This window comes from Pagrus pagrus (genome assembly GCF_965226575.1).
Source record: "Pagrus pagrus genome assembly, chromosome: 5".
Classification (NCBI taxonomy): Eukaryota; Metazoa; Chordata; class Actinopteri; order Spariformes; family Sparidae; genus Pagrus; species Pagrus pagrus.
This window is the reverse complement of record NC_140189.1, coordinates 30,897,972-30,923,989: the sequence shown is the minus strand read 5'-3', so window position 1 is coordinate 30,923,989 and position 26,018 is coordinate 30,897,972. Positions and strand designations below refer to the sequence as shown.

Genomic DNA, 26,018 nt, shown 5'->3' with positions numbered 1-26,018 from the left:
TTGAGATGAGATACAGCCCAAATAGTGATATAGTAGAAGATGTGCTAACTAATTACATTGTCTGCTGATGCTCAGGAGACGTAAATCCACTGGTTCTGCATCAGAACTGGAAGCACTTTCTGGTTCTGCTGGCGTACCATTTAGGATATTCCGAACAATCAGAACTGCCAGAATCTAGCGGCTGGGAACCACCTGCCAAAGTATCTCACGTTTTACTATCGCCACCTTCAACCATCTAATCACTTGCATTGTCCAAGCAGAGCAGTACATCTGCTGTACAATGTGGCCACCATCTAACTGAGGCTTTCAGATGTTAGCCTTGCAGAAAACTCACTAGGCGGAGTGTCAGCTTTATTGATTTCTTCACCAAACGCCAGTTTTACAAACGTGGCACTTTACAGGCGTGCCCTGTTCGTTGCATTATAGATTCCACAAGCATCCCGACATCATATTATTTTGAATACTTTGATAGTACTGATGTCAGGCTACAGCTCTCTTTGAGATCGGTCTTCTTTTTCTCTTTTTCATGCGTTTTATCTCCCATCCCTCTTTCTCCCCCCAGATATCAGAGTAATCTGTTCTTGTCTGTCACCTCTCTCAGCCCGATAAGGAAGGGAAGAGTCATGCTCCTGTCCAGGAACGGATGTTCCTCCTCGACAACATTGACACAAACACAAGTGCCTCTGCTCCATCTGTATAAAAATAGCTTCTGATAAGGCAATAGAAATTGAGGTTGTTTACCATAACTGCTCTGCCCAGGGAAGTCTTTTTCTAAGACTTCCTCCTTCGTAAGATTAATGCTGATGTCCACCGTGCATCCTTTTCTTTTTCTCGGTCTGTAAAAGACTATAAATTCATCTGTCAAGAAAACAGTAGTCATATCAAAGGTTTATAGCTCTGCGGCTTTTGATGTGCTCTAGTGTTGCATCAGTCTAATCATGCAGTATTTTTTAAAAGAGGCTTCTTCAGCATTTGGCCGTTTCGAACCAAGCACTGATCCTCATTTAGGGAATTGTAATTAGGCTTTTAGCTGGAGTTGCTGAGCGAAGATAGTCGAAGTCAAGATGGAGCAGCTTTAATTTGTTGGCTTATTATGTCAGCAGAAATATTCATTTCAGCCTCAATGTGAGGATGAATGTGAATAAGGAAGATTTTCTCCTGTTTAATGTAAATATTGTAGCATGAAGAGAATCTTGTGGTGGGTGAATTCATGCCCCTGTGCCACCTGTGTTAATTGATGTTGCTGCAGAGCCAGAATTAAAACATTTAAACATAATTATACTGTCAGTCTTCATGGGTCAATAGATAATAAAGACATGTTTTTAAATGTGTAGTAGCCTTAAAAATTAAACCAATAAACTCAGCTGTGTATTGAAAGCAGGAGCCGTGTAGACACAACATGGCTGACCTTGCTGTTTGATTGCTGACGATTGACAATTTGATGAGAGGTGTATTTGGGTGACGTGTCTGCTTGTATTGATCAGCTGTAGACTGACGAATGTATGTTAAATGTCCTGGAGTGGATTCATTTATCAGGTGGAACCAGCCAAAATTAATTGATCATTTTCTGGTAGTTCAGATGAACAAATGAAAGAATACTTTCAGTCCTGTGGAGCGACTAGAATTTAGTGCACTTTGACTCACAGGACTAAATTACGAGCGCCGCAAATTGCTGCATTTTTATGAGCGTGAGCACCTGATTGGACTATTATGCGGGCTGGATGGGCATTGCTCTTGTAGTATTTTGTTGGAATTTCAGTCACCTCTGTCGTGAATTGGGTTCAGGTTAGTTTTTCCAATCCAATTTCAAGGGCAGTAATTTGATTTGACAACCTCCGCTTCTGCCACTTCACTAAAGCCGTGGTCACCTGTTAGTCACAAAGGCAACATATATTCACCCTCAGCCATCAAATTGCATTGGATTCATTCGCAATGGAAGCTAGTCTCGGCATTCAGCTCATTTTTTGACATTTCTTTAGAGACTTAGTTTTATGATTACATTTTTAAGGCAGAACAGAATTTGAACGACGCACCGTCCCATTCAAATTCTCTGCGCAGGAGAGTGCCTCGGGTTGTCTCTCACCCAGTTTCAGAGGGTAACAGAATTACTTTTTTTTCCATAACAGTATAAAGCCATCACTCTTCCAGCTTCAGTAATAACATTACAGTCAGCCATTCAACAGGCAGGGCATTTTGTTTCACAATGTTTAGCCTCTGTAACCTGTTTATTGTTGTAATATCTAATAAGATTACCGTCAGCTAAAGGTACCCTGTGGAATTTTCTTGTAAATGAAGTTTTCTGTTTGCACCCAGCGTTGCTCACCAAAACACATTGTGGGACTCATGGTGGTCTAGGGATTCCCTCCCCCTCGCAAAGCTGATTTTTCTTAAAGGTTATCGACCTGTGTTGTCATCGACTTTTTGTTGAAAGCAGTCTTCTGCATCCAGGCCTTTGCTGGTGCATGGTCGCCGCCTATAGATCAGTGGAACAGATGTGAAACTGACAGGAATGTCAATTTAAGTTAAACCCGACTACCCAATTAAAACTAACCATTTTCAGTGGATGGACAAAATCTTGTGATGTCAATATATATTCTTAAACATTTTCTGGAATATCAGTCTACTCGTCTACTTTATTGAAATAATGACCTGATAAATAAAGAAACTTGACGAATCGCATTGACGGAAATATCATACTAAAATCAGCAATGTTTTGCAATATTGGCCTAATTCATCCAAAAATATTAAAGAGGTCATCAGTTTGTTTGATAGTAGGCAAATTAATATTTAATGCGGCGACCCACTGGCTCAGTATGTAGAGTTGTACAGTGGCTGTGTCCTCGCCGCAGCGGCTCTGGGTTCAAATCCGACCAGCGGCTCTTTGCTGCATGTCATCTCCCCTCTCTCATCTCGGCTCCGGTCCATCTTCGGCTCTACTTTCAAAATGAAGCTGTGAAAAAGGCCCAAAGAAATAAGAATAAAAAATACTATTTCACAATATGTATCGTCTGCTTGTCGACTCGTACTAGCCTGTCAGAGACAAAGTCGCAGCATCGCAAGAAAGTGTCAAAGTCATACAACTTCTAAACGTTGTATACAAGCTCTTCAAAATAGTTTCTTTAAGAAATGTTTGAGAAATTTATCCAAAATTGTGATTCTCATCCTGATTTTTTTGAATCATGCTGTTCTTTTTCCTGTATCAACCGACACAGAGCATTACGAGGTGCGACATCTCAGCAGGAGTTGCATTTTTCAGGATTTCTCTGTCAATGTTGGTCAGCTACACTCTTGTTTTACAAATGTATCAGAATATTTTGAGGTGACTGAAAGAGAAATGAAGGCCAGTTTCTGACACTTTTTTTTTTGTATTATTTTTTTTTCTCCCTCCCATGACGGCGGGGTCTTCAGGCGTCTTCTGCCATCTTTACATCTTCACTTTGTTGTCGTCTTTTCTGGTCCTAAATGAGACGTGGTGTAATATAACACTTGCAGCCCTCGCTACTGTGCCATCACTAATCACCAGACCCCTACCAGTTTTATCATAATTAACAGATCAAAGAAGCGGAGAGAAGGGCACTCATACATTATTAAACAGACGCCGTGTGTGTATGTGTGTGCGCGCTTGCGTATGTTAGGCACGTAGGTGATTGAAAAATTATATGATATTTATGCATGCATCTTTTGATAATTCATCAGAGATAAAGTCGTACAAATTGTCCTCTAAACATCTTATCTTCATATTCGTCTTCAGATTCTTCTCACATTGTGTTGAGGCTTATTCTTCAAATGACCCTGAAGGTGCCCTCTGACCCACCTCCCAACACGCATAGACAAACACACGCACACGGACAAACACACAGCCCTGCATTCAGGAGATGATTAAGGTCAAAGAGGCATCCGCTCTCAGGGAGCAATTGTGCACCAGAGGCGTTTCTTTTTTCTACAATGTGCTTTAAATGCATGAGTATGGACACTTCAAACATCCCTCCAGATGGAAAATGGCAGCCATCTTCTCTAATATTGTGTCTCGGACCAATAAATCCAAAAGTAGTCGGCAACTATTTTATTCTTCCTTTGGTTGGTGGACATGTATTGAATCTTAATTATGCTCATTTGTCTGCTCAACCACTTTACGTTCAGCGATGACATTATATTATGCACTAATTGTAGGTTTTTTGTGGTAATGACTATCATCAGGCCTCTGTGCTTTATTCAAAGTTCAATTTGATGCAGCCTCCATTTTCTACTTCACTCTTTTGTCCGTCATTTTGTCTCGTCAGCATCACATCTGTCTATTAAAAGCGACCTTTTTCTTTCTCTTTTTGTCTCCATCCCTCAGCTTTTTAGCTGCCTCTCGAATATGCTCTCCAGGGGCTGTAATAAACCTGTAGTTAGCTGTTAAAACCATGTGCATTTTATACTAAATGGCCCCCAGCGCCTCTCTGCCTGCTGTTGGGGCTTGCGGCCAATGGGCCTTTAAATGACCTAATTTCCTATCTGCCTCCTGGGGGAGCTTTTAGGGGAGCTAAAAGCTGGTCACAGCCCGGAGAGAATGAGTATCAGGGAAGCTATGGGCTGGGCTGAATCAAAATTACTATCACTTTAATTGCCATGGGTAATATCCATGTGGAAATGTATTATGGTGATACTGGTGGTGAGCTGCACATCAAGTGGTCTCTAAACAGCACTTGGAGCAGTATTTGTTAGTTTTGTCATAGTTGTTTAGGATTAGCATCCTTTTTTTACTCAAATACTCTCTGTGATTACTGGTACTTATTGTCTGTCGATTATTTCCTTGCTAAATGGTAGAGGTGTGGAAAATTCGTGTTGCAGATGTGGAAGCTTCTGCATCGATGCAAAGAAGGAGCATAATCAAGAGTCTGCAGCTTATGTTGATTGTTGATTGTCCGGCCTCAGCTGGACAATAAAGTTAGGTCACTACGTTGCTCCCATGCTTTGAATTGTGTAAAATTACTTATGTAGGAGGTGTGTTGGAGGGAGGCAGAGATCATCTGCAAGTGAAAAAAAAAACTCACTCAAGTATGATGGATTTTAGAAACTTGCTGGGACGCACGAAGTGGACGTGACTTCTGCCTCCCAACAATCACTAATAACGTTAAACATTTTCACCTGAAGATAACGTCTGCAGCCATAAATGATAAGGTCTGAGGAGGCACTGTGGCCGGCCGCTATTCGAAAGCGTCAGTAATTGAAGACCAGGGGAAACCCGAAGCATCTTTGACAAGTTGGGAATGAGACTCAAAAATCAACTATATCACCAAGAGGAGCTTTAATTATTGACCAGTTATGAAAATAATTTCCAACTGAGTTTGTGTCAAACGGCAGATCTTTCAATCAACACCAGTTAACTGTTGCATCAAAGATGTTTTTTACGTAATTGCTATGTGATAACATTCATCTAGTGATGATGCCTTTGCAGTGATCAGGCACGTTCCCTTTAATCAGAGTCAGACAATATAAAGTTCAATCAGGATAATCCATTTCCAAACATTTCTGATATGATATTGCAGTACATGTGATTCTTCCTTTTGAGTTTTCTTCATAAGGGGTTATTTTTACATCAACTCTGTTGATTTGGTAACTGAAACCGACCCGCCACATTTGGACACTAATGTTGTCATCCAGTGAGAAGAGCGATAAATGAAACCTCCACCTGTGGCTCTACTTAAACCTTAGGCTTAACCTGACTTATGTATTTTGAGCCTGGCTCTACAGACTTCTACATTTGGACCTCTGTGTCACGAGGTCTTTAGCTTCACACGATTAGATTGTTCAGTTTATATAATTAGACGTGGCATTTGTATGAGCTCAAGCTAAACTGAGCCAACAGCTGAACATAATTTGGCTTATTTTTTTTATTTGTACTTACTCTGATGTGTTGACCTTGAAGTAAACAGTTAAACTGATGAGATTCAATTAGGCACTTTTGATTCCATGCAGATGATTGGCTCCAAAACAACAAAGTGCTCTGATGTTTTCAGTTAGAAATATTTACCAACAATTATTCCCTCACTGGCAGTATTGTCCCTGGCTGCTATTCCTGCTTAGTGGGAAGGTTAACGTATATGTTGTGTGTGTCTGTGCCTAGGTGTGTGTTTGCAACATGTGTTGATGTTTTATTGTATTGTATTTTATTCATTTATTTATGTATTTGTTTGTTTTTTTTGTTTATTTATTTATTTTAGCAGCAGTTTGTTATTCCTACCTCAGCTCTATATATTGATGTGACCCTGTGGGGCAGCCAAAGCTGACTTCTGCCCTCAAGGTCACTTTTGCTGTTAAAAAATCAAAAGCCCTCAGTGATTGACACACAGAGCCACACATCTGAAAAGTATAATTGATTCATGGAGGAAAGAGTGTGTGTGTGTGTGTGTGTGTGTGTGTGTGTGTGTGTGTGTGTGTGTGTGTGTGTGTGTGTGTGTGTGTGTGTGTGTGTGTGTGTGTGTGTGTGTGTGTGTGCGCGTGTGTGTGTGTGCGTGTATGTGTGACATGGGCCAATTGAAGGCAGTCAAGTCGATTCAGGACGGGCAGCAGAAAAAAAATTGGAGTTTAGTTGAATAAAAGGAAGCAGGTGACACAAGATCTGGATAAATGAATGGGAGCAGAGGGGCCGACAGATGAAGTGAAGGGCGTGCGACATGAATGCAGACTATTTGTCAGCAGGGTCACAAGGCTACTGTAGAGGAGTTAATGTGACCCAGCACTTAACAGTACACTTAAACGTCTGTGACCCTCGCAGTCAAATGCACAAAGCTTTGAATATGAGCCTCACGATCAATAAGAACTCCACTGAGGAAGAGATATTAATTCTGTTGAAATGTCTTTGGAAATCCAATGACCTCCAATGATTTCCCATCAGAGGCCGCGCGTTCTTGTGTCTTAAGTCGCGATTCAGAAGATGAGATGGGAGGACGAATGGATAGATTTATGGAAGTTCACGAGTCATACTTGTCTGAGCTGGCGAGGGCGCACTGTATGACATTTAACTGATGGTTAAGTGAGAATCTGACTTGATACTGTTTATGTTATATGCACATTAAGTTTATTTATTTGTGTGTATTTGTTTGTATGTATTTAAGAATACATGATTTAAACATGTCTGATTTGATGTCTGATAAACGCCAATTTGTGTTTTTTGGCAGGTACCAAAAACAGCGGCCTTACAAATAACAATATATGAATATTCAACATACAATACTAAAATGAACAGAATATATTATATTAATTTAAACCACGATAGCAATAGTACATTTTCTGGAATTTATAAAAATAAAAAAAATAAAAATAAAATAACCAGATAAGCGTTAGCACACATCTATCGAGGACTGAAACTGACAAAATCAAAAATGAATAAGAAATATATTTCTTTAACTCAATAAATATATTGAAAGGCAAAAAACGCACCAGAAAGTAGCTAAAAATAAATGTAGGCATTAATTCATTTCTAAAATGTTACATAAATTGATGTTTTAGTTTTAATTTGCCTCTGTACTTACTTATATTGTATTAGTTCACCTATTTATTTACTTTTATTTATACATTTATTTATTCTTAAATGTATTTACTTTTATTTTTGATATTTGGTGCATCTAATAGCAATTCATTTATTGAGATTTTGTTTATTTATATATTTTTGATTTTGGCAGTGTTAGTCCTCCATACACGCCAGTGCTGCTGACAAACAGATATTGTGATAAGTGCTTTTAGAAAAAACACATACAAAGAGTTATTTGGTTCAAACTTGGCAAATAAGAAGTTTTGATTCCCCTCTCTGTTTTTACATCATTGTAAACTGAATATATTTGTGTTTGGGTAAAAACAACCCTTTGAACTGAACTGACTCAAATCAGCTCAGTGACTGTAACGCAGCATTAATGACCTGGAAAAGAGAAGATTTAGTAAATATCTAATATTACCATAACCCAATTCAATCCTATGATGCACAATATTAAGTTTTTACCCAGCTCTAATCATCATTGTTTGTATAAGCCAAGCAAGAGCACTGAGTTAGACTGAGGACATCACCTGTCAAACTCTGAGTGTGTGTATCCATCAACACTGCAGTTAATGTACTGTAAACTGTAATAAAAAAGCTATAAAACAGCTCACCACCACTCCTCTCCTCCTTCATTTTAAGTCCTCGAAAGTGTCCCCAGTTAATAGGGTTGTGTTCGTTAACAAGCCTGTGAAGTCCTCGTCAGCAGCATTATCACAGCGACGCACAGACACGGGCGGTTTTATCAGGCCTCTCTATGGCGGTAACAGCAGACAGCTCTGAAATTAGCAGCTCAGAGAGGGAGGCAAAGAGGCAAATAACATTATTACACACGGCCAGCTGTGTCTGAACACCAGGAATACAAATGTAGGCTGGTGTTGTGCAGACTGACACACACACGGGGCACAGCGTTGCCTCCACAGTGGGTTCTGCCACGGACCTTCTGAGGTGTGAAGTGTGTGTGCAGGGTGCAGCGCTTCTCATTATTAACAGTGGTGTTGGCTTTGGCATGAGGAGAGAAGAGGGCAGCTTGGCTCAGCCAGCAGTCACAGCAATTTACAGGTCTGTCAGAGAGAAAGAGGTCGACCAGAGGAGAGAATTAAAGAGCATTTAGAGCTGTGAAATAGACTGCAGACGGGGAGAATGAGCCGCTGGTGGATGCATGATGTGTTCATGTTGACTTTACTTCGGGGTTTTTATTATGGGGATCTAAATGTGTTTGTTTTATTATGCAACACTTGGCAGAAAACCGCGATTCTGGGGTTGTGAGTTTGGGATGATGTGTGTGTGTTTGTCATGCTAAGTTGGAGATTTTTCCAAGGTTTAGCAGCAGAGCGCCTGGCAAATGCCTGATAACATCAGGATTTGTGCTTAGTGCCATGATAATCTTGTTTTACGCTGTATTATTTTCTTACTCTGGCTTGCGAATGAAAGCTCTGATCTTTCACTGGAGTACTCATTTGAGTACATTTTGTGTATATATGTATGAATACATTCTCTTTTTTAATCTGCTAGTGCCTATAGGAGCAAGATTCAACATTTGTGCAACAGCTTTTTCAGTCCTGCAGCAGCATTTTCAGTCCAGGTCAGCGAGACAGGAGGTGTCGAGCGGCCGAGGTGTTCAACCTCGGTGCAGAAACTGAACAAACACCAAGATTAATTGATTCTAAATGACAGTTTTGTTGAAATCGCTTCGGTGTCGGACTGACTGCTGGGTCACAGTGGCCTTTCCTCTCCCCTCAGACAGAACACAGAATTAAAGGAGTGATTTATAGAACGGAGGCGGCTGGAGGTGATGGCCCCCCACGCTGTTGAAAACAATCTTCTGCCTCGGTCTTTCCCATAACGTGATCCCTCTTCTGGAACAACCGTGTATCATGATGATTTAGAGGTCACAGAAGTGATACTGACTCTTCCCTCCGTCTCTTGTTGTTTTTTTCTGCAGAGGGGATCTGCAACATGACAATGGACTCCAACTCCATGACAATGCCCATGTCAGACCCCAACGCCTGGGCAACGGCCATGAACAACCTGGGGATGCCTCCCATTGGACTGACTGGACAGCAACTCATGCCAGGTACCACACTGCCAACCAGAGAGCAACCAACCCATGACCACAGAAGCCTTTTTGTTAAAAAAAACATTAAAACCAGTGACAGGGAAAGTGATTAACATTGATCATTTGGTTCCAATGCAATGTGCTGCTGTCAAAAACTTGGGTCTGGCATTCATCTGGATGCCACTTGACAAGATTCACCCATCCAAACACAGTTGCAGGCCAAGTACACCCCCTCATGCCAACTGCACTCCCCAGTGGCAGTGGCAATGCCCCCTGACAGTGATGATGGGATCTATTTAAGTACATTTACTCAAGTACTTGACCTAAGAACAGATCTGAGGAACTTGTACTTTACACTGTTATAGGAGTGCAATGATAGGCCAGTGGACTGCTTTCCAAATCTGGTGCCTACATTACCCACATTGCAACTTAGCCACTTAACTGGCTCAATTACTAATCGTATGAGTGACTTTCACGTTTCAAAAAAGTTATATTTTGTTGCATGTATCAGACCATATTGTCCTGCTGGGGGGGTGGCGTACTGCCACACTGCCATCAGAGCGTGCAGTTGCTGTGAGGGGTGAACTTGGCCTGCAACGGTGTTTGGATTGGTGATTCATTGCAAGTGGCATCCAGATGAATGTCAGACCCAAGGTTTCCCAGCAGCGCATTGCATTATAACAAAATGATCAATATTAATCACTTCACCTGTCAGTGTACAATAAAACACTGGCAAACATACCTGATTGAAGTATTTTTAGTGGAAATTGGTGGTATTTAGTTACAGGCATCCACTCTAAAAGACCATTTTGCTGATTGTAGATGTATGAATAGCAAGGCTATATTATATTGTTAAACAATTCTATCTCCTTCTAGTATCATCACATGCAGACTTTTATGTGTTCACGTTTGTATTTGTCAGTGTAATGATCTGATTTTCTTTCATTTTATTTCGCAACAGCAACATTTTATGTAGATGTGTTCACTTCAAAACTGCAGCTTTAGCTCGTACTCTATTCCTATTATAATTAGGTTCAATCATTTTTTGCCCCTTTGGCTGTTTTCCCTTTAAGACACTGCAAAATCTTGAGATTACTTTTAAAAAGCAGATGTAGCTACGGAAGAAATTCAATGTAAAAAATCAGTCAAAACCTCAGTGAAGAGGAGTTTTTAGCTCAGATCTCTCTTGATTTTAATTGACCTACTGTTCTTGTCTGTGACAAGGTTTTAAGTGGTTATCGGCAAAGTGGTTGGATGATTGATTAGCAGCTTTGTCTTTGACTGCACTAGTGTTCAGGAGCGTAGACTGTCTGCTGCTGTGGCTTTGAAGGTTGAGGAAGTGGATTCTCATATGTGGCTGCGTTGGTCATTGAAAATATGTATGTTGGAATAAACAGGATGAGCTGAGTCACCAAGATGGCATTGCTATACAATTAACAGTCTTAGGATGGCAAACACAGACAAGTATCCTCCGTCTGACAGAGGCTGATATGACTCAGCATCAGTTGGGATGAGTGAAAAAGCAGCAGGTTTTGTTTTCAACCTCAAGACTCTCAGCACTGACAGTTACACCATTGCTATTGCATCTGGATTTGTAAAGATCACCACATCATTGGTTTTATGCCCCTAAAAGTGTCATTTACATTGTCAAATTCGTCTTTGAAAAGTTAAGGGTATTTTACAACAACAGCTGTCCAACGAAAAAAAGTGAAAACTCTTCAGTGATTTAAAATAAAACGATAAAAGATAGAAATTCATTTAGTACAAAGTTTGGTTTGTCAAACCTGTCCAGAGTGAACCATCTTCCCCAAGCAAATCAATAAAGGATCTCAAGGTTATCAGTTCAGTTCAGTTTATCCTCCACGAGTGAACACTCTTCTCAAAGAAATTAATAAAGGATGTTTTGAAATATCTCCAACACTGTCAAAGTTACCTTCGTACCTGTCAGTTGTTTATCTTCGTGCACATAGGATAATTGTCTGGAAGCGCAGCTGAAGGCTACTGTTGAGCTAGCTGTGTTGTCTTTGAAGTGTTTTTGAAGTTTCTATTTGTTTTTCTGCTTTGGACATGGGCCGGAAACGTGGAAGTCGGCCTTCACTTCCATCTCACTTTCATTAACTTTTCACTTTCTTTCTCTGCCTTTTCAATCGGACGGACAAAAAACTAAAATAAAACTCACTGACAGCCTGAGACTGTGAACTCTACTTGCCAGTTACAGTAATTTTCCAAGCAATTATCCAGCTTTGTCAAACTCATTTCACCTCTGCTTTTGACAAACAGGCAATGTGCAGACTACCGAGCCGAGCTGGACACCCTGAAATGACAAAATTAAAATCCAAATATTGTCATTGTAGTCTTGACTTACAGGATATAGACTGTTGGTATAAAGCCTGTCGCTGGGCGCCTGTTACCAAGCTTCCTTCCAGTACCTGCGTGTACTGTTTCAAAATCACTGTCACTAGGTTAAACGACCACCGACCTTCCACCGACACTATTTTGCAGGGGCACCGCCGCTGCATCCTGGGTTACATACCGTCCAAGACGATTGTGATTTAAAGACATGCAAACAAGCCACAGCATTTTATTTTTCTATCCCAGGATAAGAACTGGTGCAGCCAGACCTTTCTCCGGTGCTGTGAGCTGTGGAGATCGGTCATCATCATTGAAACATTAGGTTATTGGTTTGAAAGAGGAAAAAATGTGTTCATTTTATTATTTCTCCTGTGTTACTACAACATCAAGGAACATCTTGTTAGCACAAGGTTGAGCCTGTGTATTCTGATCTAGCGCTTTAATATCCAGCCTTACCGATTGCTCTGCTATCTATAACATAAGGTTCAGTCGCACCCTCCCACTCTCCATCTCTGAGGAGTTATTCTGCCATGTCTTTTCTCTCTCCTCAGTAGAAAGCCTTTCCCTAAAGCCTTTTATAAATCACTTCCCACTTCTTAGCTGAAATGCACTTTCATATTTGAAATATGCCAGGCTTGTGTGAGCACGTGTGCTTGGAGACGGACCATCTTCCAAAGGCACTCTTAGAGAAATATGAAGGGAAGCAAGCACACATACTCAAGCCTGGCATAATTCAAATGAGGTAAACAAAAGCCTTTCTACTCAGGAGTGAGAGAAAAGACACAAGCTGTAGAGGAACTTGAACAAGAGGAACTGAACCCACTGTTAGAGATGAAGACTGGATGCTGAAGACAAACACACATCCATTAAGGAGTGTGTTTTTGATGAAGTGTGCACTGATGGTGCCAACTTCCTCCTCTTGAACTTTATTTGCAGTGCTTTAAGGCCTTTTTACAGCAGACGTTTTAACTCGTAAAAGCAGGAAAAGCACAGGTGTAGCTAATATCATTAGCGATGGCTCTGTTCCATTTTTAAGTGTATCATTAAGCCAGCATGCACAACACCAGAGCCCTCAAACTGGCACACGTGAAAAGAATATACTTATTAGTGATGTTATTAGCTGCACCTGTGTTCGGAAAGCTGTAAGAAAACTTCTCATACGCCCAGTTTTTGCCCATAGTCATACTTAATGCCAGATGCATATACCAGTTGGTTTTGGACTGTATTTGTGTAATAGAGAGGAAAATGAGTCAGAGACATTTTTCTCAGCAGACATGTTGACTTGTCATAGCAGGAAAAGCAAAGGTCAAACCAATTTTGTCAACAATGCCTCAGTTCCATCAATTCTCCCAGTAAGCCATTCAAGTGAGTCAGTACGGACAATACCAGGACCCTGAAACTAGCTGACCTAATGGACTGCAGTCGATTTTAATGTTATCAACCACGCTTGTGCTTTTCCTGCCATGACATGCCGAAATGCTTGCTGTAAAAGAAGGTTAAAAGCCCTGCACACCCACACAGATGTTTTCACTTAATCTGACTGACCAATATGGCAGTGCGTATCGAGCTTGGTAGTTTTATTGTTACCGACCATGTCACGCCGGCTCTACCGAGTACTATTTCACATTAAATCAGTTGTGCAAAATTTCTGTGTGAGCGTGACTCAGAGTATGGAGAGAGCAGCAGGACTACGTCACATCTTAAACTTGTTCAAGGCACAGTCAGTCATCGCGATGGCGAGCAGCAAGTGGTTGCATGATTGTCGTACTTTTTAAAATTCGACACACACAACACTCGCTATAATAATTGCAATGCAAAATTCAAAGCTGTCCAGGGCAATGTCACTGACCTGACAAAGACCTGGCCAAACACAAAATGTATCTGAGTGTTGAGTAGCTTGATGGCCAAGTTCCCACAGCAACTGCAGCCAACATCAGCATCTTCAGGCAGTTCAACACATTGAACTAAATGGGTTGATTGCCTGTGAATATAAATCATCTGTTCCCAAAACAATGAGATCATGTGATGTACATGACATCTCGTTACTACATTAGTGAGTTAAAAGAACTACTTCACCTCACTTCCTCCTTTGCTGGTGTAGTAATTAATGTGGCCACTAGAGGTCGCCGCCTAATTAACACAAATATGGGTCGTAATAAGCTGCTTTCACAGATGACCTACATGTTCGGTTTTGTAATGAGGACTGGTTAGGCGATTTGTTAGCAAGTTGGATAAGTTGTTCTTTTTCAGTGTTTTTACTTACTTTTTACTTGGGCACTGGCTGTTTTGTGATTGCAGAGGTGATCATTTGAGGGTTAAAAATACTTTGCATACACAATTTAGCACTACAGCCATTAAGTTGGGTTTGACTACCTTGAACAACAGGCTAATCACAAGTCTGAATCTGAACACTATTCACAAACTAAACTAAGAAACACAGTCCTAAACTGGTGATTGCAATAACTCCGATATGGCATGAACGTGTCATCCGGTTTAAGATTGATGATATGACAAATAAGATAAGATAAGACAAAAGTGCACTAAATCCCACTCGAACAGGCGAAACCAACCAACAGAGTGAAGTAGATGTCAATCAGGCACAGTCTTTACGCGCCCACACAGTCCTGAGAAGAGCTCTAATCAGGCAGATTAATTAAACTATCCCGTGTGGGTTTACTATGGGTGTGTAGGGTCTTTAAGCCTCAACTGGGGTAATTCATCAAGTATCAGAGGCGTTGATGAAAAGGGAGGAGACACAGGTTAAGAGGACAGCTGTGGATCACCTGGAATAACAGCTGGTGTTTCCCTTCCTTTCCCCTTTTCTTGCCTTCCTCTCTCCTCTCCTCTTCCTCCTCACTCCCTCTACAGCCTAAATTACCCAGCATCTCATTTATATCTCATTACAGCTGAGTCAGCCACTGTAACCCACAGCCACATCAGAACACACACTGTTCATTTGCTCTGCAGTGAGCTGTGCTCCTTGACACACTTTGACTGCACTGAAATCGTCATCTGGACTCAAACAGTTCGTTATGCAACCCGAAGGGGAAGACAGTCCAACAATTGACATGTAATTACATAAAGCATCAATAATGTAACTGTTAATACATTCAGAATGCGTTTTTCTATCTTGTTTGAACAGTAAAATACTTATGGTATGTAAATTTCAGAGATGTGCTGCTGTTTTATCATCTCTCTGCACGTAGACCCTCAGAGGCCTGTATTTTCCACCCATGCATTTTCACTTCACTCAAGCCACAACAATGTTGTTGAACCACAGGAGAAATATGTAAGTGGGAAGACACCGACTGAAGCACTCTCCTCTTGTTTACCTCAGTTTACACCAAATAATGAGGAAGTTTTGATTAGTGTCATTGAGATCAAGGATCTCTTTCACAAAGAAAACCTGGCCGAGAATAGAAATAGAAAATCAACATGAAGCACAGATTTAAGAGACATTATAATGATCAGATAAAACATTTGCACACAGACGACCTGGACTCCATGGATCGTTCATAAAATCGTTCAGTGGTCAATAGTCAGTCTGTTCTTTGCAGTGGGGGCAGAAACCGTAACCAGAAAAACTTTCTTTTCCAATTCAGTTGCAAAATTTCCATAGAGCGAGGCCTCATTTCCATATTTCAAGTTTAAGAGAGAAGCTGAGTAAATGTGAAGTTTGCCAAGAATGGCATTGTAAATAAAAGTGTGTCATTGTCTGAGGTGTTGTGCACATAAAGCAGACCAATTGACTTTTGAGTATAATACAATGAGTACGAGTACCCCAGTTTTTAATGGATCTCAGGGGCCTATGATAAATGCTACCCAGCGTGTGAAGACAACGAACAGAGACAGTAGAGCGGCACTCAGCAGAGCGCATACCTCCGCCAGGACTTAACTTTCCTTTTTAAATCAATCAAGCCTATCCAATATCATATAAAACACTGAAATCCACTAGATCCTGATTTTTATTTGGATCTTCATCAAATTTTACTCACTCATAGATATCAGCCACCAATTAGACTTGATTTTTTTTCATCAAAATCCATGCATTGTTATCTTAGATATATACGAAAACAAAACTATCTCGCAATGTTAAAGAAGGTTAAAAAAAACTCCTGCATGTGTCCCTTTATCTGGATCCGCACTAAGAGATAATGGGGTCTGTTGTGGACCGAGACCCATCCTCCATCCAAGTTTAGTGGAAATCCATTTAGTAGTTAATAGTAGAAGTAGACAAACCAACCAACCAACAAACAACGGACATGGGCAAAAACATAATCTCCTTGGCAGAGGTAATAAGAGGCAACAAGGTGGAGTCCGTATGCACCTTCAGAGACAAGTGGTCGTTGATTAAAATCCCCAGTATATTTCCTACACATGGCTTCATCATGCCTCTTTTTTTGCTTTGTCATGCTCTCTGTACTCCAGTTCAGTTTCCTATGAAATCCTCTGAGCACAAAGCTCCAGCCACATGCTTGCTCATGTCACACAGTCTTACACTGTCACGCAGGGCTTGTCCCCTGAGCACCTTGTGCCTTTCAAGTACTCCAGGTGGATTAGTTATTGATTCTCCATCATGACTGAACATCATCTTTTGTTTCACCTCCAAACAACAGGGGGGAATTCAGTGTCACTCTCTTTCCTCTCTGCTATTTTGATCTTACAGTGCGTCAATGCACGTGTATGATTGGTCATATTCTGCTTGCATGCAGGTTTAAGCGGGTTTTTATGTGACAGTTTTGGGCTAATTCATTACAAGAGACTGCCTGTGCCGGAGTGCTTTCATTACACATTAGAGTTTGCCTCTGTGTCATCCACTGTGAGCCTGGAATGTATTTCTTCTCCATCAAGTCTTTCCCTGCCTCCAGCCAAGTGGATTTATCCAGACAGACAGCTGGATCAACAGACCATTGTGGGTAGAGCCTTCAACGGAGTGCAGCCTCACAAAGCCTCGGTGCAAGTCTCCAATGATGACAGTTTTATTTCTATAGATGGACCGGGCAGTGGTTGTGTGTGTTAGAAAGTTATTATTACATGTTTGTATAAATGAAGTGTTTGGATAGAGGGAGAGATTGGACTCGGGCCATAGGCGGGAGTCAGGAAGTTTGTATTGACTGTGTGGTGTTTGAGGTAGAGAGGAGATTTAATGGTGAAGTTCCTACCAGAGTTAGATGGCACCTGGAAGTTTCTTGATGTCTACTCTGATCCACATTTATTTATGTCTGCAAATTTGTGTTTTTGGCTGTATGAATCAAACTGACATGACTTGTATAGTTCAATGTCGGCAAAAGTTACTGACTCAGTTGCCCACAAGTTAATGGGGTCTATTCTGGGTTGAGACTCATCCGCCTTCCAAGTTTTGTGGTAAGTCCACTCTGTAGTTTTTATGAAGGCGACCAACTGACTGACTGATCAAAACGCGTGAAAAATAACCTCCTTGACTCAAGTAATTAATGTAGAAAGTCCAATAAAGCCGTGAGCCAGAGTATGAAGTAAAATGTCCCCTCTCAAGATGCCAAGCAAGTGAGGTAGGGTTTAAAGGGGAAGGGTCAATAGACAGGACAGCTTGGATAATGAATTGTGACAAACAAGGTCAAAACTCCAGCAACACTTGACCCCGATGAAGGCCCTGACACACGCTGAAATGCGTTGGTCTGACAATAAAGTACTAGCAGTGGATTTTTGACCTCTTCAGTCTTTTTCCCTCCTCCATGCACCTTGGAAGCAGGGCACACAATCATAACAGTCATTAGCCATTTTGCTAGTGGGGGGAAAAAAATGTGCCAGAAATGCCTACTCTGCAGTCACAGTGACAGCCCCGGTTACCTGTTTGGTGGAGTAGCTTTAAACAGTTCAGATGAGAAGAGGAACACAGAGTTCTTGGAACAAGTAAGACCCAGACCGGGCGAGGTGAGGAGCTGAGTTGAAGGAATATGACCCATATGTTTCAGGGGTGGAAGGGGGCATATCTCTTGAGGAACAGCATTGTGTATCGATTGTGGTTTTCTTTCCCCTCATAAAAACTGCAGCTGCAGCTGGAGCTGCTGGTTTTTATTGTTATGATCATATTGTTCATTATCTGTGTCTATTTTAGTGATTTGGTGCTATTCTGCAGAGTGTGTATGGACCCAACGTAACACATTGGCCCAGTGGGGAACACAGAACACAGTTGATTAAGTTTAGCAAATGTAAATATTACGGTGACCGTCTGTTTTAAATAGTTCCTGTAGTTATGGAAAACTTGAAAAGTCGCAGACTTTGACAGCTAGTCTAGTTAGAAGTTGATCTCGTTACTTTTGAATGAATTCCACCAATAATCACTGATGACATGAATCTGTTGGTTTATTGATTAGCCAAACTATGACAGCCAGCAAACCGGCTCTTCAGATGCTCCGAATGTGTTTTATGTCATGAACAATACAGGAAAAAGTCGTGTCATATGGTTAGCAAGCCTCAAACCTGGTAAGTAAAATCCCAGATACGGTGTGAACTGTGAGAATGGAACAGAAATTTCAACAGCAGGAATCAACATCTGGTTTTAACATCTTTGACATTTAACAGAGGCCGAGAAAAGATCCTTTTCCAGGAGCGTTCACCATGTATTTCCCGAGCCTTCATCAGTGTTCTCTCTCTAGCACATCCAGACTATAAGTAGGACCAGATGGAAAGCTATAGAGTTCCTCCTCCATATTCCTTTCAAAATACAGACCTCCCAAGATGGATTTTATTACACAAGACACTTGAAGGTATGCATTGTATCACTGTTCCTATACATTAAGCCAGTTCTTCAGTATATTTGGCTTTGATTAAAAGACTTTGATTAAAAAGTGCCCTTAAAGTCCTCAACACAGGTTCTGATGTCAGAGTGGTAATTAGTTGTGGGTGTTTTTTTTTCTGTCAAATTGTTAAATTTGGATGTTTTTTGGAGACCTGAAGTGGTGAACGTATCAAGCATTTAACTGGAAAGTATATGGTTAAAAGTACAAAAAGTACATTTTCTGTTACAGAAATGTATTCTTTTTAGATCTGCAGCAATTTATCGATTAGTTGCCAGCTATTAAATCAATCCACAGCTATTTTGATATACTGATCAACCTTTTTTCACCATTTTCTGGCATTTTAAATATTATAGTGCTTTTCCAAAACCTGTGAAGAGACAGCATATAACCAGCAGAAGACAAACCAAATCAAATAGACACTTTCGAAAATGAAAATAATTGTTAGTTCCAGCTCTAGTTCTTCTGTATCTCTTGCACCATTGTGTGACCATTCAAACTCCCAAATTGCATAACACAACATCAAGAGCCTTAAAACGCCAACCCACCTCTCAGTGAGGCTAAGTGAAAATATTCGTTACTCGTTTTCTTCATTTTTGTGTTCGTCTGACCTTGAAAGCTAAGTGTATTTTGCAAACAAATAACTGCACATCAGCCCGGTCCCTGCATGACATCTGAGGCATGTGTAATAGGCTTCTCCAATAATAATAATAATAATAATAGATGTCTTTTGTCATAGGAATGATGCGTTTGATTAGCCATTTGGATTTTCTAACTTTTTGACTCAAAGCTGCTCATTGTGAAAAAAGGAAATTGTGTGGAAATAACAAACACTTCCTTGTTTTCATTTAGATTTCAATTGATTTCCTGGAACCTTACCCTAACATTAACCTTCAAGCCCAAGCCTTCATTCTAAAATTTAATGATTTTCATTATGGGGTCCAGCATTTGGTTCTCACAAAGCTTTCCGCAAACAAAGAAAAAATCATCTACGCACTAAAATTTACGACGAGAGCTGGCTTCCAAGTTTGGGACCCCACAAAAAAAGGGGGAAAAAATCCACACACATTCTCCACCTAAAAGGAAAACCATTTAGTTATTTAACACATGTATTTGCAAAGATATCAGAATTAATTTAGATGCACATTTATATGCATGAATACACACACACACACACACATACATACACAAACTGACCCTGGAGAATAGATATAGCAGGCCCCAGGGACAGACGACTGTTCGCTGAATAAACAACCACTCCTTTGTTTGCTGCATCCCACTCAGTCCTCATCCCTTCCCCACAGTTGCCACAAACCCCTCCACCATTGTACACAAATATACACAAACCCACAGTAGAATAACTTAGTGTCATGGCTCATAACTAGCCATCTAAACAGTGCTTCTCCTGAATTTAGAGGACACAAGACCTCCCCTCAGATATGAATCCGGGGTCCTCTCATTTTCACACATTAGCTCACCTGGATTAACATCAGGAAATACATTGGCAGACAGTCATTCCTTTGCCGTAAGCGTTTTCCAATCCTTGGACTGAATGTCGTGTCCCTTTCTGCTGACTGCTCAGGAGCTGCACTGGTAGGATGCCAGAGGTTTTTGGCTGCGTGTGGGTGGACAGAGTGGATATACTTTGGATATACAGTATGTCTAGGGTGAAAAAATAGGGCTGCAGAAATGGGACTTTCTGACAGTTCCTCCTATCCATAGCAGCTATATTATTTTATAGGCTACGTCTTCTAAAAGCTGGATTCGTCATGGAGATCTGACTATGGTGGTGTCAGATAAAGAAGACTGATTTTGGAGGGCAACATAAGGAAGCAGATTCTTATTTAGATGGAGTAACGTTTATAAACGGGGAGGGAGAAGGGGTTTTTTTTCTGTCCTGTAGGTTGCAGGCAGGAAAAATGTCCCTGCAAGAGAAATGAAGTCGGAGATGTTCGTATGAAAATGCAAAAGAGGGTGACTCTTGGCAGACTTTGAGAGAGGCAGATTTCAGCCACTGGTAGGGTTCCAGGTGGCGTGGCTAGCTCGCCTCATTAGAAAATATTATCCAGCATGCCTCGTGGAAACCGTCCCTCCAACCCCCCACCCAGCCCTGACTGCTAGAAGGGACGTTTACCCTGGAAATGAGGGGAGAAAGACAGGAAGGGTAGAGGAGGACGACATTAATAGCCAGGAGCCTCACACAATCAAATGTCTTCTTTTTTTTATTTCTCTCTCCTGCATCTGCTGATTGATGGGCAGCTCCCAGTGTAATTACCTTGAACAAACCTCTAGGAAATAGATGTTTAACATGAAAAGGTCATAATGCAGAGGAAATAGAGGTTTGTGTGCACGTCCAGTCACAGCTCTTACTGTAAGGACAAGGAGTTAGCAGGGAGAGGTTTGTGAATTTGGTTTTCTGACATGAAAGAGAATAGGGATTCAAACAAACATGGTAAAAAGGATCAGACAGATGTGTAGCCATGTGGGGGTGGACCCAGCCCCAGGTTTCTATTGTTGTTCTTCTTCAAGAGAACCCTTGTGCTCTCTAAATCTCTCCTTGAAGTTTCTACTGAGAAAAACTACGCCTTCCTTCTTTCATTGAATGGACAGCATATAGTACACGCTGTATCTCAGTAACACTGTTTAATGTGCATCATTTATTGCTTGAGAATATCGTTCCTTTTCCAAGAAACTGCAACCGAGAATTTAATGTTTGCAGTTAAGTTTTCTACAAGCCGCAGATGTGTCCAAGGTTGACATTTGTAGCAAACGTTGCATATCACGTTCATATAAAATGCATATTAGCTGACCTTCACATTTAGAGGTGGGGGGATGTTGGTGGAGTTACTACAGCCAACAAGGCTGCTAATGGGCCGATCACAATTCAAATCACGCCACTGGATATTTTTAAGGACACCTGCGGATATTTTCCAGCCGTTTTTGTGGCTATTTTTCATTATGAATTGGTTTGCAGTTTATTTATTTTCTTGATTAGTTGTTTAACCTGTAAAATATCAGAAAATATTAAATGACAAGCCAAGACGTGAAAAACTCCGATATTGAGTTTAATTTTGTAGAAGAACCCAATATTCATATGTGAGAAGCTGCTTAAATTATGACTTCAGTGTTTAATTGAGCAGGGTTGAAATTTGTTTCTGTTGATCTACTAATTAAGTTATGGATTAATCATTCTGGCTTTCTCAAGCACTTCACTGCTGGAATCATCCGTGCCCATTTGTACAACTGAAGAAGCTCCCCTTCACGAGCCCATCTCTCCTTATCTAATCCATCCCAGGTTGGTCTCTAAATTACCATTCATCTAGTTTACTGGTGGAATAAATTAAACATCAGTAATGGTCTCGTAGAACTATTCAGTGTCCAATCGTGTTCTCATTATTCAGCGTGTGCTACCCTCCAGTGTTTTCATTCAAAATGAAGTATCAATCCATTGTACGGTTATAATACCTACACCCACAGTGCTGAGGTATTCAGAAGAGTGTCTCTTGGTTAAACTAAATTTAAATAAATCTGACGAGCTGGCCCACTATTGTTTGTGTCTGAACCCACAGCCTAGGCTCCCATGGCTTAGACACACACTATATACTTATTTTTAACCATTCACTATTCCTTTGCCACAATAGATTATAGACAGTGGTGAAAGTATTCAGATCATTTCCTTTAAGAAGAACTCCACTGCTGGAAAGATGGCCAATGGCGCAAAACTGGGCTGTCTATGCAGTAGAGAGACCCAAATGTTTTTGAAATATTGGTGCTACATGACCAAAGAAGCCTGAGAAAATATGTTTCTGAAAACATCTTAGGTGATAAGAGGACAATGACCAGGATCGTGGTCCGTATTTGATCAGCACTGGCTTGTTTGTTCTGTGTTCTTTGAACCTCCATTTTCACAGTACAGAAACAATGTGACAGCGACTTCCTGGTTACGATCTTTCTCTATTTCAGCCAAATAGTATGCTGACATATGTCTCTGGAAGCACTTTAGAAAGAAATTGGCAGTGTAGTAACATAATCTTCATAGTTTATTAGCACCGCCTAGTTTAGACAGTTTGAAGAGGGTTTAGTGAGAAGCCCCTCGCTCGAGCTGCTCTCTCTCTCTCTCTCGACATCCAACTGTTCTCTTTGTGTTTATGGATGTGCACTTACAAAAGTATTGGATGTAATGGATTTTTGCCAGCAAAATAGTGGAGGGCTCTGGCTTTTAGTTTAACATCGTTCATTGGCATATCATACCAACATTTTTGTGATACCAAGCTGGCTGAAAATCATCAAAGTTCCTGTTTGAGTCAAATTAGAAATCCCACACCAGAAAAATGCTTCTGAAAGTAAGTAAGAGTACAAAAGTATCCTCAACTAAATGTACCAAACATGTCAAAAATGGCAATTCTAACTACTTTATACTGTTGCATTGTGCATTATGTATAGGAATAAATCATATTTTGCCTAACACATGTTTTCTGTGTATAAATCTTAACTATTATTTTCATTATTGATTAATGTGCTGATTGATTGTCCATAAAATATCAGAAAATGGTGAAAATTGTTGGTCTCAGGTGATGTAGATCTCCAATCCAAGGTGTTCATATTACCATCACATATGATTAAGAAAAGCAGGGAGTGACGAGCTGGACCTGGGCAATTTTGGGCATTTTGGCTTTGATAAAGTATTAATTGATTTAATTGTTGCAGCTCTACTGAAAAGTAATGAGAGACAAACTATACCAACTATAGCTGTCAAGTAAAAGAAATAGAGTTAACAAGTAAGACGTATGCCTCTGAAACGCAGTGGAGTAGAAGTATTAAACATACAATGTAAATACTCCAGAAAAGTACCTTAATTACACTTACTGTAAGTGAAGCACTTGATTAAATGTACTTAAATTACTCTCCACTTCTGGTAATAGAAAAGGATGTTGACTTATGTCACTGACAAAACTGACGAGTATAACAAAGCTTGGTGTTGGTTTTTACTGCTCACTTTCTGAACTCAGATCTGTTTTATCAAATTATTGAGCAGATAACTTAAGCTCAAAAAGGTCAAATATTCAGATTTACTACTTTCAATATAGTACATGTCATTGAGAGAATTTATGGCCAGATGCTTATTTGTCCCAATAGCCATTAGACTCAATAGTGTAGGATGGCTGCTGTTTCAACTATAGCTGTATTTGATGTCAAACAGGTATTGAGGACAGTGGTTCTTTGTTGTTGCAGGATTCTTTGAAGCCTTCGGATTTGTTGTAGTATCAGCTGAAACCACCGTGATGCAGGAGCCCCGATGACCCCCTCACCCACTCAGCCCTGCAGCGTTACAGATTAGTTGTTGCTGAATGGAGCTGCCCGACTGCTTCTCCTTTTTATATTTATGAAAGTGTGAAGCCAGTGCTCAGTGGCAGCACCTGCTTATTAACCTCATTCTACCTTCACATGATTGGCCACAAATGTAATTTAGGATTGATTTCAAAACCTTATTGATCTCCTGTAATGCCTCTTTTGGACCACTGCCTGGCTTTTTTTACTGTGGCTTTTTCACTGTGATGGTTTATACCACCGAGGAAAAAAATCAAATAGATGGGGACAGGCAACAAATGACCGGGGTCAGCTTCAAACCTAAAACATTGCCATTACATTGAATGCACCTTTATTGGACTAAATTCCCAGGGTGAGAGCTGTATAGTAATTTTCACAGTTTTCCCTCCGAAGTGCTGGATACCAGGGCCAAAAGAAAACATCCCTCCCCTGCACATGACACGAGTTAAAATTGCTCCAGCAGTTACACCACCAACCCATAAGTGGCAATTTTATTAAGATCTAAAGTCCTTGGCTGTGGTAGAAGGGGCAGAACAAATTTACATCCTGTGCCTTTACATAATCGCTTTTTCCTTGACCTTGACAGAAAATGTCATGAGGTCAAGAAAAGATGTGAAGAAGAATTGATTAGAGGCAAGGACTTAGGATGGTCCAGTGTAAAGGAGATAAGAAAGGAAGCATTGAAGGAAGCACCTTTCCTTAGTGTTAAGAAAATTCAACCAGCTCTTATCATGGCTGCCACTTCCAGGTTGTTTTGACTCAGTTAGGAACCTCGTTTTCCAAACAGGACTATTCAACCGCAACCCTGCTGTCATTACTCTCCTTTTCTATAGGTGGAGCAGGTTGGCATTTGTGGAAGTGGCCTGATCGCACTGCTCCCTCTTGTGGAGAATCTGCACTGGAGCGACTTACAGGCTAATACTTTAAGCTCTAAACAAAGGATGCATCACACCTCACTGACACTAGTAAGGCTACTGACTGTCGTGTAGTACTACAAACATTTTAATCAGGTGGTTGTGAAAAACTGCTTTCCTGGAGTTTAGTTTATTTATTTGAACAGTAACACTGGTGCTTAAACATATAATCATGCAAAAGCACAAGAACGGTGTTGTTTGTTTTGCTCCTTTTAACAGGAAAGACTGATTGTCTGAATGAGGTTGTGTGCATTGCAGTGTGACACTTGTTGAGGCCTTGCATTGAGTGTTCACACTAAACGATATGTTGAAACTAGTTAGTTTGATACTAAAACTGTGGCGTAGTTTCATTGCAGCACAGAGACGTAAGGTACATCTTAACTACTCTGGTGTGACGTCCAAACTAACCAAAATGTTGTTGCAGAGAACGCCGTTTTCGCTTCCTGTGGACAATCAGTGAAAGGCTACTTGCTGAAAATAAATACTTCTGTTAACTATTGTTAATCAACAATCAAGAAAACATAGGTGAAATAGGACAAAGCATTATGATAAGGTGATAATCCTAGCCTACAACCTAAATCTAGAGCTACTTTAAAATAACAACAATGTCATCGAGTGGTGAAACCACTGCAACATATGGTAATATAGTGATGGTCTATTATGGGGCAGATGAAGACTTTATACCTGCTGAGGGGCAAGAAGCATGACGGTGTAGGCATTTAAAAATAACCTTAAGGTTGCAATAGCTCATGAAGCTTCTGAAGCTGAACACACTACGTGTCCTCAAGATACGGCAATGGTGCCGTCTCATTTGCTTTTCTCCCCACAATTTTTATACTGTGGTTGTATAGTGATATGAGGGGTTTTATAACTGATTGTACTAAAAGACATCCATAACTTTGAGATTTTATCCTCTTAAAGCTGCAGCTGCGAGAGGCAGAAAGGACGGAGGAAGTGGGTTTTATTTTCCGTCAGGGTCCCAAACTGCAGGATGCACTTTTCACTAAACTGTCAAATCTACCATTTTAATGTTTCTAATGAATATTTAAACAGCATAAAAATGTTTAAATCTG

At 40.6% G+C, this 26,018-nt stretch overlaps 1 protein-coding gene across 10 annotated transcripts in view; it reads left to right on the top strand.

Moving 5' to 3' along the window:
- Positions 1-26,018, top strand: part of enox2 (ecto-NOX disulfide-thiol exchanger 2) — a 192,214-nt gene that overhangs the window by 118,346 nt on the left and 47,850 nt on the right. For 8 of the 10 annotated variants that reach the window (XM_084352685.1, XM_084352690.1, XM_084352684.1 and 5 more), the window contains one exon: positions 9,462-9,593. In XM_084352685.1, coding sequence (XP_084208811.1) covers positions 9,462-9,593 — 132 coding nt within the window. Of the gene's footprint in view, positions 1-9,461; positions 9,594-21,950; positions 21,999-23,935; positions 24,997-26,018 lie in introns of those variants that run through there. The other 2 variants (XM_084352691.1, XM_084352683.1) reach the window with 2 other exon arrangements.